At 37.2% G+C, this 16,723-nt stretch overlaps 1 protein-coding gene across 6 annotated transcripts in view; it reads left to right on the top strand.

The window, feature by feature from the left end:
* Positions 1–16,723, top strand: part of dock10 (dedicator of cytokinesis 10) — a 150,763-nt gene that overhangs the window by 37,092 nt on the left and 96,948 nt on the right. For 3 of the 6 annotated variants that reach the window (XM_081369836.1, XM_081369841.1, XM_081369835.1), the window contains exon 1: positions 10,378–10,661. The exons of the other annotated variants lie outside the window; for them this stretch is intronic. In XM_081369836.1, the coding sequence (XP_081225962.1) occupies positions 10,506–10,661 (156 nt within the window). In that variant the 5' untranslated portion in view covers positions 10,378–10,505. Of the gene's footprint in view, positions 1–10,377; positions 10,662–16,723 lie in introns of those variants that run through there. 6 annotated transcript variants of the gene reach the window in all.

Genomic DNA, 16,723 nt, shown 5'->3' with positions numbered 1-16,723 from the left:
TTGCAACTTCCGGTTCACAAGGACTTTAAGGATTAAAGACTTAAGTCGTTTTTAAAATATAGAGTACTTTGGTCGAGTCCGAGTCAAGTCTGAAGTAATTTCAGTTAGAGTCCAGGTCAAGTCTGAAGACTATTTAAATGCGACTCGAGTCCGAGTCTCTAACTCGAGTGCCCATCTCTCTGCTATGGAGACACACTTAAACATCAACACTCATCATGCAAACCTCAACAATGGTGACAAAAAAATTCAGATAAGCAGATCAAAAGTCAACAAAACCAACAAAAAATAAATGCAGAAAATAGTAAGACAATTCAGCTACATCATTTATTCATGCTGCAATGCATGCTGAGATTTTTGTACTATGCTGGCACCCGGCATGCACTGTGGCCTGAAACTTTTTTGTTGATTGTCACCATTGTTGAATTTTGCTGATAGTTAATGTCTGTGCCTGTCCACAATTTGTTCAAAATCACTTAGAATATCTCATTTCCACAAGACTGCTGGATCTCACGCTGGAGATTTGGTAACACAAAACTCAAATTTATTAATACCGCAAATAATCCATAACACTTTGGATGAAGTCAGAGAATGTGGCCATTGTATGATGATAATTTCACTCCTAAAAAATAGCCAACATCACTTGATCTTATTTGATATTCATTTGCCACAGAAAATGTGTTTTATAAACACTGTTATAGTGACCAGAGATAACAACATAAAAAGAAGGCCCAAGTGCACCTCTAAAGGAAGCACTAAGCAGCTGAACACCGCAACACTATCAACACCGACTATCGCAACAAGCCTGGTTGGAGCTAAACTGCAGGACAGTAGCCCTCCAGGAAATGAGTTTGACATCCCTTCACTAAAGGAAACACTAATCACCATAATAGTGACTTCAAACTAACAACTAGAGCTAAACCTAAACATATTTTTTTCCTCTTGCGATAAGTCCTTACAAAAATCATGGCAACGGATGTTGATAGGTTTATGTATATCCCAGTCACCGCACTAGCAATTATTTTAAATCGAAGGAGACATAGGTGTGTTATCCAAGTATTAGTGGCAAGGAATGCACCTTATACTTGTGAGCGGTACATATGAGGTGTTTCTCCCTCCTTCTGCTTCAAGGTCTTGATCAATTGTGGCATTTCTTTGTTGTTTAGAATCCAGTTTTCCCGTGCTCCTTTTTATGAGTTTATGAGTTTAATAAAGAACTCTGTCTAGTCTTCTGTCCAAACATACCACGTCATCTTTAAAGAATGATCGACTTTTATGTAAGTCAGGTGACCCGTAAATGCGTTTCCATTGCAGTTTTGCAAAATATTCCTTTTTCGAATTGTTTTCAATTTGCCATTTCAATTTGCGCAATTTGAAGGGTAATGGAAACTCGGCTACTGATGGTCAAATTGTCACTTAAAGCAACCTTGAAATATCAGTTACAAAATCATTCTGATGATACACTGATTTCCAATAAGCTGAATGACTTCTGATTCTTTGCCACATTCTAACCAAACGTCTATTCGGGGAATATGTAAGTTTGGTGAGCGGGTACGAAATTCCGTGAAAATGGCTTTATGGCAAAATAAGTATGGCAACATAGCTTTGCGAAAGAGTTTTATCAGTATGGACATCCTAATCTCATACACCATTAGCAATGCATGGATTATATTTTGTAATTGAACTAATTCAGAGTTGCAAACAGTTTATACTGTCTTGATTTTAGTTGTAGTTGTCTGTCTCACGGGTCACGACTAACGGACAAAAAAGTACATCCGACAACAGAGTGGACCTCCCTACCAGTGTTATTTATGAAAGTCGACAACGGCTATAACCTTATCAGTGTCATCCTATCTCACAGAGTTTTGTAGTTTGTCTGGGACGTCAAAAATCAGTCTCAGGATAGCATCTCATGCCAGGTAAGCGTTGAAAGTTTGCAACCTAGCTTGTAAAAGGAGCTTGTAATAGTCTATACTGTCAAATGTTACATGCAATGTGGCCTATCCAACATTTGATTACAGTTTAAACGCTTAGCACACAATATATATGTGAAAATTGTAACCATAATTTATTCTTTTTTTATGGTTGTAATATTGCTCACCTTATCAGTCACATGGTTAGGGTTAGGGTTAGGCTTCATAGCGTTTGAAATGATTAAGCTTGTCAACAAATACACATGTACATCTATCCACTGTAATTATGGCAGTGGTATATTTATGACAGTATATTTATGAATTCCACTCACTTAACTGTAGTTGCAAAAATACACAAAACTACATACAGTTGCTTTAATTCATAAATAAACCAATCAGTCTCCAATCAGTGAGATCAGTAATGTTAATACAGTTATACATTTAGTAAAACTAAATATGAATTAGACAAAGAGTGAGAGGAAAAGAGAGAGGAAACTCAATGCTTATCTTCCTCTACTCCTTCATGTCTGAAGGCTATTAATGCCTCCCTAAGGTGGAATTAATAGTTTCCTTTTCTCAAAAAAAAAGGAAAAAGAAAAAATGCTTCTCTCTATACTCATGCAAGGCTGAGATTGCCACCTACAGGCCTCTTGGCTTTCTGCTGCCACTTACACAAGTGTAACTTGGTTTTGATCACAGTCGCATAGAATCAAGGGTGGTTCACAATAAAAATGATTCACAGCGACCAAACATCATTCATTTTCAAAAAGAGCTAGCGATTTCCGGCGACACAAGCAAGGGCAACGATTGAAGCTGTTTACACTGGCTGCATTCACACAGGGACAAAAAATGGGATTGTTTTACTCAGACCCTGATCATATATTATTAAAAGCATGTAAACAGACAAAAAATGCTGGAGATCTGACTTTCTCACATCTAATCTCCCAAATGTTGTTTTAAATCAAATATGTTTGCAATAGGTGGCTCAGTGGGTAGAACTGTTGTCTTACAGCAAAAAGGTCCTTGGTTTGATTACCGGCTAAACCTGGAGGCAATTTTGTGGGGAGTTTGCATGTTATCCTTGTGTTGGCATTGGTTTCTTCCTGGTGCTCTGGTTTACCCCACAATCCAAAAGACATGCAGCACAGGTAAACTTTACTGTACCCAATAAATTGCCCATTGGGGTAAGTGTGTGAATGTGTGTGAGCCCTGTGATGGACTGGCCATCTCTCCAGTGTGTTTCCCTGCCTTCGGTCCGAGACGTTGGGATTGGATCCAGCACCCCCACGACCCTACAGAGATTAAGCTATTGGGAGAATGGATGGTCACATGCTATACGTGGACATTTGAGCTATGTCTGAACATGTGTATCTGATTCCGCTGGGCAATGACTGTTCTGTAATAGCACCGGTGTGCGATAGCAAGCATTACACCTAATTCCTGACCTCAGCCAGATTATTACTCCCCAGTATTTTTAGTTTTAGGGTTAGGTGTAGGGTTGGAGTTTAGATTGAGCTTTACAAATTGGGACCAAGTGTGCCACACTAGTCCTGAAAAGTGAAGCCAAAGCGTTTCGATTGCCCCCAAGTGGCTGGATGCAGGATAGGTCATGAACCCTGCCCTCTCCATGTAATCTAATGGGACGTGAGATAAACTAAACAAATCAAATTACTCTTCAAATAAATTTGGTCCAAAGATGGTTTTAGTCAGTTATTTGTTGCTATAAAAATGGGAGTGCGATGTCATGATTGACAGCTTCTCTGAGCGAAGTAGCCACTGAGGCACCAACAGACTTTTTTTCAGGATCTTTGGGAGGAGATCGGAGCTTTAACTTTAATTTCTACATTTCCATAACTGTTTATTTCACACCAACATGATCTGTTCTGCAGTAAACTGTACTAACCGATTCAGCGTGAGTGTTGGCATGGCCTTGACACCACGGCTGAGGCTGCTCTACTTCACGCTCAATACTGCGTAGACTCGAGCTCCAAGATGGTACCGCCATACTGGGACATTGGCGGCTTCACTTTTCTACAATGGAAGAGAGTGAAGGTGCGTCATCCATCTTTTTTTACAGTCTATGATTGGGACCAATCAGGTCGTAGCCTTGATTATAATCGGGCAGGGGCAGAAATCGGCACAAAAGCAGCTATTATGGCAAGCGAACACAAGTCATGTGATACACGTTGTGCACAGGAAAAGCCGACGGACAAAAGAAGTATCATCTAGGGATAATTAATTTAGGGATAGTTCACCCAGAAACTTAAATTCTGTCATCATTTACTCGCTCTTATGCCGTTCAAAAACCTTAAGATTTTCAGATTTGCACAAATTTTCAGAACATAAAGGAAATATATATATAGAAAAAAAAGTTGCCAACATAAAGACATTATGAAAGTAATCCATATGAATCGAGCGGTTTAATTCAAGTCTTCTAAAGAGACATAACTGCTTTATGGTGAGCCGATTTTCAGCAATCTTCAAAGATTTAATCACTGTCAGTGTGAATGTGTGAACAATTGCAAACGTGTAGTTCATTTTTAATGGAATCATGGCAAATGGAAAGGGGCAAACATCTTTTGCTAGTGGTGCACTAATGGTGCTTGTACATCCAAAATTTTGCATGTGCACAGCTCTTCGTGATGTGTGTGTGCATATGTATACTGTATATATGTATGTATACATATATGTATGTATGTGTGCATGCATATTTGTATGTATGTATTAAAAATTGAGGGTTAAAGGTGATTAACAAAAAATAATCATTTGCATGGTTGAATGATGTTGCACAGTGAAAATATGCATCAGATTATCTTGTAGTCAGACAAAAAAAAAAATGTTTTACTTTATTATGTTTTCCTCATTTAAAGGGGCCATAAACTGCATTTTTTTATTTTATAATGTTCACTGATTACTTATAATGTTCACTTATAATGTTATCAAGAATTTTACATAAAAAAATAAAAGTAATAAACTATTTTCTATCCTGTTTTGACCCCCTTTCGAACACTGTTTTGATAGGGATGCGGCATTCAAGACTTGGAAGTAAACGCCCACTGCTATTATTAGGTAACAGTTTTGCATATTAAAATAAGTAAGTACTTGGAGTTACCACAGTTGACACAGGATGACTTACAGTGTTTTGTGTAAATGGAAATATGGATGTATGAACATTCACACTGTCGTTCTCATAGGGCTATTCATAGTTCATCCTTTTCAATAAAGTAAAAACATACATGGTCATATGCAGTATCATGTTTTAAATCAAATGAAACATTGTAATGTCTTACTGATGACAAAACAGAAGATGTCACTCAGCGAATGGCTTGGATCAAAACAATAACAAAAGCAGCGTTCTCTCCGTTCTTCCGTATCCAATAATCCAACGCATTAACCCCATAAATGCTGAAGCACAGAACAGCAAATGACAAACATCACAACTATTCAGTTTCACTGCGGCGCTACAGTACAAATACTCTGTACATATCAAATGATCTGTAACAGACAAAGCAATAGTGACACATGGTAAAAATACTGTTACTCGACTGTTGTGACATTGTTGGAACCAATATAGTCGGCTCTGCATCGTCTATTATTTTTTAGTCTCTCTGAACTGTGTCTTGTTTAAAAACGAATCTGCAGTAAAATGAAGTGGACAAACGAACAGTGTCTTACTGATGCATATCTGACTGGAACATACAAATAAAGATAAAAATAAAGTTCATCCACGCTTTCTTAATATTACGATCACAAAGATGGCAATGCAAAGACTGTGTTTTTCCACAGCTTGGCCCTTAAAAACGTCTTGTAGTCCTCAGAGACATTTCTATGGTAAGTAATTCTGTGTTTGCAATTCTCTCATCTTTACTACTGTTTTTGGACTAAAGAGGAAGTTTTGACTTCTGAAACTTACAGGATCTTTTTTATAGAACAATGATCTTTTACATTTCAAAAGATCAAGGAAAATTTGATTTCTCAATTCATGACCTCTTTAAAACTGATTCTGATTTGCGTACAGTTTAACTGACACAATACTGATTTGATTTAACTAATGAAATTCCTGAAATTCCTGTGGTGTAGATGGACAAACACTAGATGGCACAAAAGCCGTGCAGTGAACTTAAGAGTCTTTCATGCACCCTCCATTGCAGAGTACTTGTCACATGGCTTACAGGACACACACACACACACACACACACACACACACACACACACATGTCTGGTGCACTATCTTTGTGAGGACTCTCCATAGACGTAATGGTTTTTATACTGTACAAACTGTACATTCTATCCCCTTACACTGCCCCTATCCCTAAACCTACCCATCACAGGAGACATTCTGCATTTTTACATTTTCAAAAAAACTAATTCTGTATGATTTATAAGCTTTTGTACCCATGGGGACCTCAATTTAGGTCCCCACAGTGACACGAGTCCCCATGAGTCTGTGTGCATTCAGGTTTAAGTCCCCACCGGTGTAGAAAAACATGTCCACACATACACACACACACACACACACACACACACACACACACACACACACACACACACACACACACACACACACAGTGCTCTCTGTTTCTCAGAAGTTTTTTCTAGGTGTGCACTGTGCAATATCCTGTGTGTTGAGGTTTTACTCAGAAGTAGCCTCATATTCCACACACATACATTATTTTGCAGTTCACACACACACACACACACACACACACACACACACACGCGCGCATTCAATGTCTAAACACATTGCAAGCATGTGCTCAGTTGATGCAGTTATGAGTAAAATGTGCTCAGTAAATGTTTTTTTTATTTTTTTATTTTTTTATTACAGTCTTCGAGTCTACAGTCTACAATCTTTGTTGTGTAAATGTACCCTTACTTTCGTTTTCGACAACAACGGACACTCAATCAAGGGAAATGTATGCCTAGAGCACCTCCTAGTGTTCATCATTATATTATCTATATATTATATATATCCTGTATTTTACAACATAACGATGGAAATTTGAACGTGATTAAAGCTTAATTTTTCACCAGGCACTAATTTTAGACTCTCATTAAACTACACAGTTGTTGTGACTTGTTGTGACTGACTTGTTTCAGCAGCAATGGAGGAAAACAGATCCTGGAGAAATCATAAAAAGGAGAATTAAAAATAAAACAAATGGAAGGAAAGAATATAAAAGGATGGATCAAGTGCTGTAACAAGTGCATGTGATGTAACGGCTGTGAAGCGCTGCATGTAAATGACAAACTAATAAAGTCTATATCCAGCCTTTGCTTAGGCTGAGCGTATTTCATTTATTGCGTGTATTCGGGAAGTTGAAGCGACAGAAAAAGTGACATTTAGGGTACGTTTACATGACAGCGATGTACTAAAAACAGAAAAGTTTTTCCTTCGTGTTTTTTTTGCGTACAGACGACAACACTGTCAAAACGGTCCTTGTTCACACGGATCCGCAAAAACGACTAAAACACTGTATTCTGCCAGTAGTTGGCGATGTCACTTTATAAAGAAACACTACATGACATCACCGTTTTCACAAATTCACATTTTTGTAGTTTACATGAAGACGATTACAGTAGCATTTTGAAAAACTTGCACTTTGAAACCCACTTTCCTAAGTTTGCGTTTTCAGGCCCCCAAAATGCTGTTGTCTTGTAAATGAACGGCCAAAACGCATAAAACGTTTTCCGTTTTTAGTTGAAAACAGTGTTTAGTAAACGGCCCTTAAGTTTTAAGGGAGTAAAGTCTGTGCTTAAAGGAAATGTAATTTTGCCAAAGAACAACTTTTACTTTAAATAAATTGAAAAGGAGCCGACTTTCAATGTAACATGCCACGATCATTATGCTTAACACTGAGAATTTGAATAATTGTATTGTAGACATGTGCCAGTATTCGGTAATACGCTAATGAACATGCATGATATTGCTATCATGGACACTTCAAAATAGCGGGAATAATTATTTATAATGAATTATTCCGATTTTTAGAGTATAATTTAAGGATACTTTACCAATCAACTGTTTAAAATGCCCAACGCGCATGAGAAGCACATGACGGAACAAGTGAACGAGTGAACTAGCACACGTACGTCTGCAACATTGTCTGTTAAAGATCACTTCATATAGACGTCTTTAAGTCTGTTTTACATACATTCTAAATCTAAATCATAAACATCTTAAAGACATTTTCTAAACACCTATTTGACATCTGACAGGAAATGTCTTATAGACGTATTGCAGATGAGCAAACACTCTAAAAAAAAATGCATCTTCCAGATGTAAACACGCACATCAAATTGACGTCTCCGTGATGTACGTGTGCTATCGGGGAGATGCTCTGAATAAAACGCACGTTCACTCTCTGACAGCAGGTGGCGCTGATGGAACAGCAGAAATGCAGCGGTTACCCCGGTAACTCCGTAAACAAAGCTGCTGCGATTTTTGCGAAATTCAGATTTTTGTATTTGCTATGGTGTTCATCACAGCACCAGATACTTTAAGACTTTAAGGATATTTATTTTCAAATTTAAACATTTTTATATATTATTCTGGACTACATCCTGCCCTAAAGATTCTTTATTGTTCAGTCACAATTTAAGGCTCCATTATTTATCATTGGTTAATTCATTAGTTAACATAAAATGACAATGAAAAATATATATAATATATATACAGTATATATATACTTACTCTAAAACTTGTATAGTTTTTTTTGTCAGTGTTTATTTAAAAACATCCAATTATGCAGAATATAAGATCATAATTATTTAATTGATGAATTGTCAATACAAATTTATAACAATACAATATATACTGTAGGGTATGATTTTACCCCTAAATGCAACATATTGACACAAAATGATAACTGCAAATCCACCTTTTGCTGCCTGGAGTCCAGTTGTTCCTGTGAATTGCAGCGATCCATTTGTTTCTCTGTTCTGTAGCTTTCAGCTGTCTGTAAAAAATATACCTCAGATTCCTTGTCAAATCTATCTTTATAGTGTTTTTCACGCTGGAAACCAATGCTGCCGCTCAGTCTTTTTGGCACTCAGTGTGTGTCACCGCAGTCACTCCGGCCGAGGCTGACGTCACACGCATACCCTCTTGTTCTTTATAATTCTTCAGCACTTTGATCTGTTTGAAACATTTGTTTGCTTTATACATTTTTGTGTATCGCTTTATTGTATTTAAATGTTCAGCTCTTTTAGTTACAAGAAAAAGTTATTAAACCTGTTATAGAATGACAACACTTTTTTTTTTTTGCAACTTATTTCAATATTGAAATAATACTGTATACCACCGTGATAAAAGCTTCAGCAATTATCGCAACATAAAAAGCTGATACCGTCACATGTCTGTTGTAATGTGATGATCGAGTGTGGGTCGGTTGCGGATGTCTAAATCTGAGAAAATCATAGGTTCGGGTGGATGGTTTATTTTTAACAGAGGATTCGGGTGGCGTTAGAGCTGATCTCTAATAGCTATTCTACTGTAGCAGCGGAGCTCTTATTTCACCATACACTGCACATAAAGTATTGAGTAAGAAAGAGTACAAACAAATTAGCAGCTATTTTTGCAGAGCTGTCCACATCATCTGGGAGATTCTGTGTGACAGGCATGTAAAGCAACCAACCACAAGCTGTTGGGGTGTATAAATATGAAACTCGCCACAATAATAGACCTCTGTGCAGTGAATGCTTGCTCATTTAAACAGTTCTGCAATAGTCATTGCAAAAGTTTGGAATTCCCTCACAGAAAATCTTGAGTAACCATCAATGATTTAATGTCACTTACAAGCTCTGTTTGCTTGATATCTGAGCCTGATATTATTGCTTGTAGCTGTTCGATAGTTCACATCAATCTAATCAGACTCAATTGCACAGCTAAACAGAACTCAACTTGATTTTATTATTTCACACTTTTCGAGATAAATCTAAACCTTTCTCACAAATCACAAGTCTGCTATGCTAAAAGAACCGAATTTAAGAAAACCAGAGGGAAAGAAACTGTGTGTGTGTGTGAGACGGAGGGTCCAGGAGCAGACTGTGGGAGTGCGGGATTCTGGCTGTTTTTCCTGGTCAGCTGATGTGGAGGGCGGGAGCTGATTGGTGCGTCCAGCTGGGCACAGCTGCAGCTGATCTGTGTGAGACAATGTTGTCAGTGTTTCCTGGTTCTCCACTTCTCCAGAAAGAAAGAGAGAGAGAGTGTGCGGTTTAGGAAGACACTCACAGGATGTTAGTGGATCTGCAGAGGCAGACCGATACACCAGAGGACACAATGGCAATAGGAGAGGATGAGGGGCGCAGACTTGGAGGACTTAATCAACATTATCTTGAAACTTTATTTTAATATAATTTTGATTTTAGGCCTAAACATTTTTTATTTTTATTTTTTTCATTTTGATGACCCTAGATTAGGTCTAGTTGTGAACCAATTTCAAAAGACTTGAAAGAATCTTGAGAGAGAGAGAGAAAAAAGACTGGTGTTTTTGCTGTTGTTCACTCTAAGAGATAGTCCTTCAGGTGATTCCACTTCAGGTTGGAGTCTCTTCAGTCATCCTGAAGCTCTTGGCTGGTTTTGGATCTTCAGGCATGGGCTGTACCACCAGTCTACTACAGGCGTTGCACTCCGTAATGAGAAGAAACCATTCACATATCTTTTCATGCCAGCAGGAACAGCTTTTCTTGGAAATCACACCACTGGAAGAGGGGATGGTCACCAGCAAACCTCACACCATTATCATCATGGTAACCAGAGCTTCTTACCGTATTTTGATAACAGCGGTTTAAGGCTACTTAACGTTTCAGGAGTGACAAGCGCATTTAAATGCGGTAGTGAATCCCATATGATCGTTTTGTTTGTGCAGGGAACACGACTCACTCCCGAAATTGACACTGTGGTAACCGTAACCATAGCAACATTCTGGCATCTGGAGTGTTCGGTATCCACTATTTTTGACCAAAGTAATATTATAGAGGCCAAAGAGATATTCTGCAATTTAACCACAATCACTGTCGACACAGGCGTCACGTTTTGTTCATGCTTGAAAGGCTGATTTGCAGAGCACTCTCTTTAAGTTTTGCCACTTATTATATAGGCTTGTTTTTGGGCTTGTTTGGGTTTGGCTCATAAAGAGATCAAGTTTAGGAAGTTATTAAAGTGGGCAGGTGGTGCCATTTTCGTTGCGTAATTTTGGTCTTGGTCTCAATATAAAGCATGTGGATTTTTTTTCAGTTTATAATTGTTTTGTTCTTGTTGGCTGTTTTTCTAGCAAGATCTGCCAACACGAGAGCCTCTGTCAAGGCTCGTACCTCTTTCCCTGAGATTTGCTTGCGTCGTCCAAACAGAAGAGAGACATCACTGATGCGTGTTTAAATACATCATTACCAACTAGTTTTTCAGTTCAGTTTTGCACACACTAGAAATTTTGTGAATGCTGTTGTCACTACCTGCATCTTTCAGGAGTTAATTCAGTTGTACAATGCGGTTGTCACACCCGTAAATGACTGAACTGTGTGTGTTTACACAGTAAAAGGTGAACGGAGAACCGAATGTAGCTGCAGTGTGAATGTGGCCGGAGAGAATACTGGTTCCAGAGTTTTACAAATATTTCAGAACTGCAGATTTTTGATTATTAACAGATGTCACATGCTCAGCACCACATACTAAAAAGATATACAGCAGAATAGTCTGATAAATTACACTCATTGGGTCTCATTCATGAAACACGTGCAGAACAAATTTTTGTGTAAATCGTGTGTAAAGTGGTTCTGGCGTAAATTTTCGGATTCTATATTATTCATAATATGATGCCCATATATAGTTGTCAGTCGGATTTAATGGGCGGGATTTATGGTAATTGAGAATGAGCGTGCACGCGCGTCCCATTTACGACTGATTGGAATTCATTAGCACACACACACATTTCACTATCACATCTGACGTTTACAAAGTATTTGTGAATCAGGAGAAGAGTTTTCGGGAAGGTCTCTAGGCGCAAATCAATCACATATTTACTCGTATATTAACGCATGTTTCATGAATGAGACCCATTGATTTTTATCTAATTTAGTTTAACATTTACATGTACTACTAGTGTTGACAAAATTCCTATTCGCACGGTAATTGTTTCTCATGTGGATGTTCGTAAAAATAAATTTGCATGGTACCTCAGTGATAAAACTCATGCATTCACATTGCGATTTATTCACGGTGGAAGAGTGAGTTCCGGGAACCCGGGAACGCACAGCTCATGTGGTCCGTCGCATGATTGTCTGCTTTATGTAAAATGTCATATGTTTGGAATAAGAAGATTAACACATTCAATGAATTTAGAAAAATAATATCCTATTAATTATATGATTATTTAAAAATTATTTAAATATTTAAAAATAGGAAGATAGACGTGCTATAGTTAAAATAATTTTCTGTCTTGAATTTTCTCTTTAAAAATGATACATTGAAATTCGTTGCGGGTTGCATAATTGAAAAAAATAAGTTATGTGAACTTGACAATTTCAAGTTACTCTGGCAAGTATAAGTTATTGAAACAAATGAAAATGTGTTTGATAACTTTTTATTTTAAATTGGACTTGCATGCACATGCACTTTTTTTCATCACACTGACCTGCGTCTCACGTTTTTAACAGCAAAAACATGTTCTGTGTGAACCAGTCCTTAGGCTACATCTTTAAAATGCATCCAGATTACAGCGAACCGTAGTCGTTATCGTATATGGAGCTCGGCAGTGGACAAAAAGGATTTTAACAGTGAATTTTTAATCGATCTCTTCTTGTTCACTCAGAGATGTGGATTTGGATGGATAATGAAACTACCACACGACCTTGGTGTTTGTCAAAAAACGGGTAATTCGGCCGGGGATTTTTACACTGACATTCTAGTTTCGGACGGCAATAAAATCAGACTAGCCCCTGCTAATGTTGAAAATACCTTACGTTCCAATGAGAAACAATTACCATCCAAATATGGCTAAAATCGATAAAAAAAAATATGGAAACAGAGTTATATGTATAGAATGATTTTTTTCCAGTAGACCTATTTTAGTTTTTGAAGTGATATGGACAAATCATGACTGAAATTACAGTAATCTTCTGATATCATATTATGAGGATGCTGAGCCCTGTTCTTTGTATGTGTTCAACTGAGTTAAATGGATATGTCATCATAATCTCAAACAGAAACAATAACAGTGATGTGTTTAAAAAGAATCTAAATCTGAAGTGAAATCGACAAAATAATGTAGCACAGCCTGACGTTATACTTTTTTCATGTATGTATAAATCATTCGAAATGCTGAAATACAAAAACAACAGTGTAAGACACAATACAAATTTCATTATGGAAATAATGAAACACACTTTATCCTAATTTTTTCTTTTGTTCGCTTTGCTCATATAGAGTCTGTGTAACCTTCTAAAATTATTGGTTGGCTGGTGATAAGTTATTGTGATGTATAATCATTTTCATACAGTACAAATTAAATAAATGGCATTATGAAATGCTTAATTTTTACAATATTTATGTGCAATTCCAATGATACACAATTATCTAAGATAATTATCTAAGACATTTTCACATTTCCGGGGTTCTCAGAAGTCATCATAGTTGGGTAAACTTCTATAGTTGTGAACTGAAACTACAAAAGATATCATTTTTGTGTTCCCATTTGCTCCAATAGAAAAAAATAAATCCATAATGTTTCTATAACTTTCCAAAAAAAGGAAAAAATATCAAAGACTTGATTACAGTGGTCAAAAGAGAGAAAGATGTCAAATTTGCCATCACTCCCACAGCCATTGTATAAGAAACACTCTGCAGTGTTAACTAGTTTTCTTTCATTTAATCCCACATGGAACAGAATAATCTAGTGCTTTCCATATTATATGGTTTTATGTATCTGTTCATCTAGATCTCGTTGTGTTTGTGAGGTTTAGAAAAGAGACCGTGGGGTTTGATCCAGGCTACAGACCTGATTCTGACCGAGCTCACAGACAGAGAGAGGAAGAAAGGCACACCCATGGGAAATGGAACTCCAGAAAAAATGCTGGGATCTTTGGGAAAAGCCAAGCAACAGCTGTGCTTATGTTCTGTAGCGAATCAGAGACAGATCTGAGATCTCTGGTCGTGTGAGAGTGAGGCAATGAAAGAGACTTATGCTGTGTTTCATTTACTATGTTTAAGTTGATATGGCTCATTCTCAATCAACTGAGCAGGAATACATGTGAACTTGTGCAGTGATTTTCCATGTAGGTCAGCTGAAAGAGAAAAAAACTAGCTTGAAAACAGCTCTGCATCTGGAGTTACTTATGCCTTCATTCATTTAATTCTTTTTGCTTTTTTTCTTCTCTTACTCTGTTCTTTTAAACAGACAGTTTGAGAAAGCTATGCACATTTCAGCCACAGAACTGCAAAAATAAATTCATGATAGCTGATTGTTTGCTTTGTCACAGCAAAGGTAAAAAATGACAAAAATATTACTTAAAAATATATATATAACTTTGATCCCCCCCCCCCCCCCACACACACACACACAAATTGATTTCCAGCATTTTTTACCTTCATAGTGGCAATTTTTCTTACTTTATAAAATGTATACATCATCTTTTCTTCATGTAAAGTTCTTAAATTTAATCAATAAATCAAATTAAAATAAGACAACACTATATGGCTATTACCAATCAAATACAATCAGTATCAACAAAATCCATTTTTGCATGTGAAGTGGCATTTAGGTATATTTACAAAGATGCTGTTTAATGCAACTCAGATGTGGCTTGTAATTACAATTGCAGTGTAATTTTATAATAAGAGTTTTTTTTTAGATTAAAATGTAAATATACAGTAATAAGAAATTAGTCGTCTTATTGAGAGGGTCATTAAATCATTCAGTCAACTGATCAACGGCTGCCAGATACACTGACTATCAAAGCAACGTGAATGAATTAAAAAGTCTTAAGCATGAAGAATGCCTTAATTAGCCTATACACTAAAATATAACAAATGTACAAGTAGTGGAACTCACTCCTAACCTAGTGTTTCATAACAGTGAAGACCTACATGATGCAGTGTTAGGGTTGCACGACTACTCATTTCTTCTAGTCGAATAACCAAGTTACACAAGTACTCGAGGTTTATGTTCTCGCTTTTAAAAAAGACATACAAAAATATAGTTATCCTCTATTCATTGTCTCTCGTTAACGTTATGTGATTGTGTTGTAATCTCTTAAGATTTACATGTAGTTTAAATCCCAAGAGAGAGATGCGTGATGCAGAATGATCAATAATAAGAAACTTTAAAAAAAAACTCATATTACAACATAAGTATAGAGTACAACACAATCACGTTGAATAGAGGAGAACTTATGCTTGTCTTTTGCTGGTTCGTTTTGTGATGACGCTTGTGTTCTTGACGGTCGGTGCGTCTGGTGAGTAACCGGTGTCTGTTTCTCCCTGTTTTGCTATAGATATATTTCCGTTCTAGTTGTGCCCTACCATGGGTCTTTTGTTTTCCATCCCTGTTGGCTGAAGTTTTGTGTGTTTACATTTTTCTTGTTTATAAAGATCTATTACAGTGGTTCTCAACTGGTTTGACCATGGGACCCACATTTTCCCATGGTCATTAAGAAGCAACCCAGTGTGTTTTTTCAGATATTTGACCTAATTCCTAAAAAATATAAAAAGTTATATAAATACTTCTCCTGATGAATAAAACGAACATCATACCTGCATGCAAATCCTTTCCAGCTAACATACGAAGTACCAGTTACATAATTTATTGGTACTTTTTGGTAATTTCGTAAATGTATTTATTATGAAGTGATATACAGCACTGAGAGTGAGTGCTATGAGCACAGTATAACAGCTGACAGGACAGGAAAGTTCGTTTTTTTTCGGGTGGTGAAAGACTTTTTATTTCATAAGTTATGAAAATAACATTTACTCACTTAAACTGCGACTGACTAAACTGTCAACGGCTTTCACGCACATCTTTCACATCAGAAAAACCGTGACCCACCAGTTGAGAAACACTGATTTATTATAAAATCTGTCCTGTCCTCAATACCTAACATCATTAGACTGGATTTCCATTTGTTATTCATGAATCATAAAACACCTGATTTGACTGGACTAACTTCATTTTACAAATCCATGCCGGACACATGAATGGTATTTCAGTTTCGTGCAGGAAGCAGATTTAGCCAGGGACTAACAGAAGAATCTTTTCTACACAGCCCTTTTTTGGCTGGCCTACAGAAGGCACAGATGACTTCAGGTACCCGAACTTGCCATCTGTTTCACACAAAGGTAGATTTATTTCTTAAAGGCCCACTGAAGTGCCTTGAAACGCGCAGCTTTGTACGATGCGTTGACGTAATTTCCACTGAAACAGGAAGCTAAGGCGGGACATATTGAATGGCCCCTCCCCCTTTTCAAATAGCCAATAGCGTTTAGTTTACCTCACAGACTGCAAGTCATACTTGAAAGAACCATGGAAGTGAATCCAAGCGCTGATGATACGCTGGATTCAATAGAAGAGGTGTGAATATATTTTACCTATTTCATTCTTAACCAACGTTGGAAAACAGAGTAAAACTCGAGCGTTTGAGCAGCTGAACACACATCTCTGACCCATATTGCTCCGTGACGTGTCAACGGTCGCTTTGGCCAGGTGGTATTTATAGCATAGGGGGCGGAGTTTTAGATTCTAGAGAGCATTTGATTGGACAGAAGATGTGATGAAAAGCTGAAATCCTCAGTGATGTTATTAAAATCATTGATCTATTTTAAC

The sequence above is a fragment of the Scardinius erythrophthalmus genome, assembly GCF_964197995.2.
Source record: "Scardinius erythrophthalmus genome assembly, chromosome: 7".
Lineage (NCBI taxonomy): Eukaryota > Metazoa > Chordata > Actinopteri > Cypriniformes > Leuciscidae > Scardinius > Scardinius erythrophthalmus.
This window is presented reverse-complemented; position numbering and strand designations above follow the sequence as displayed.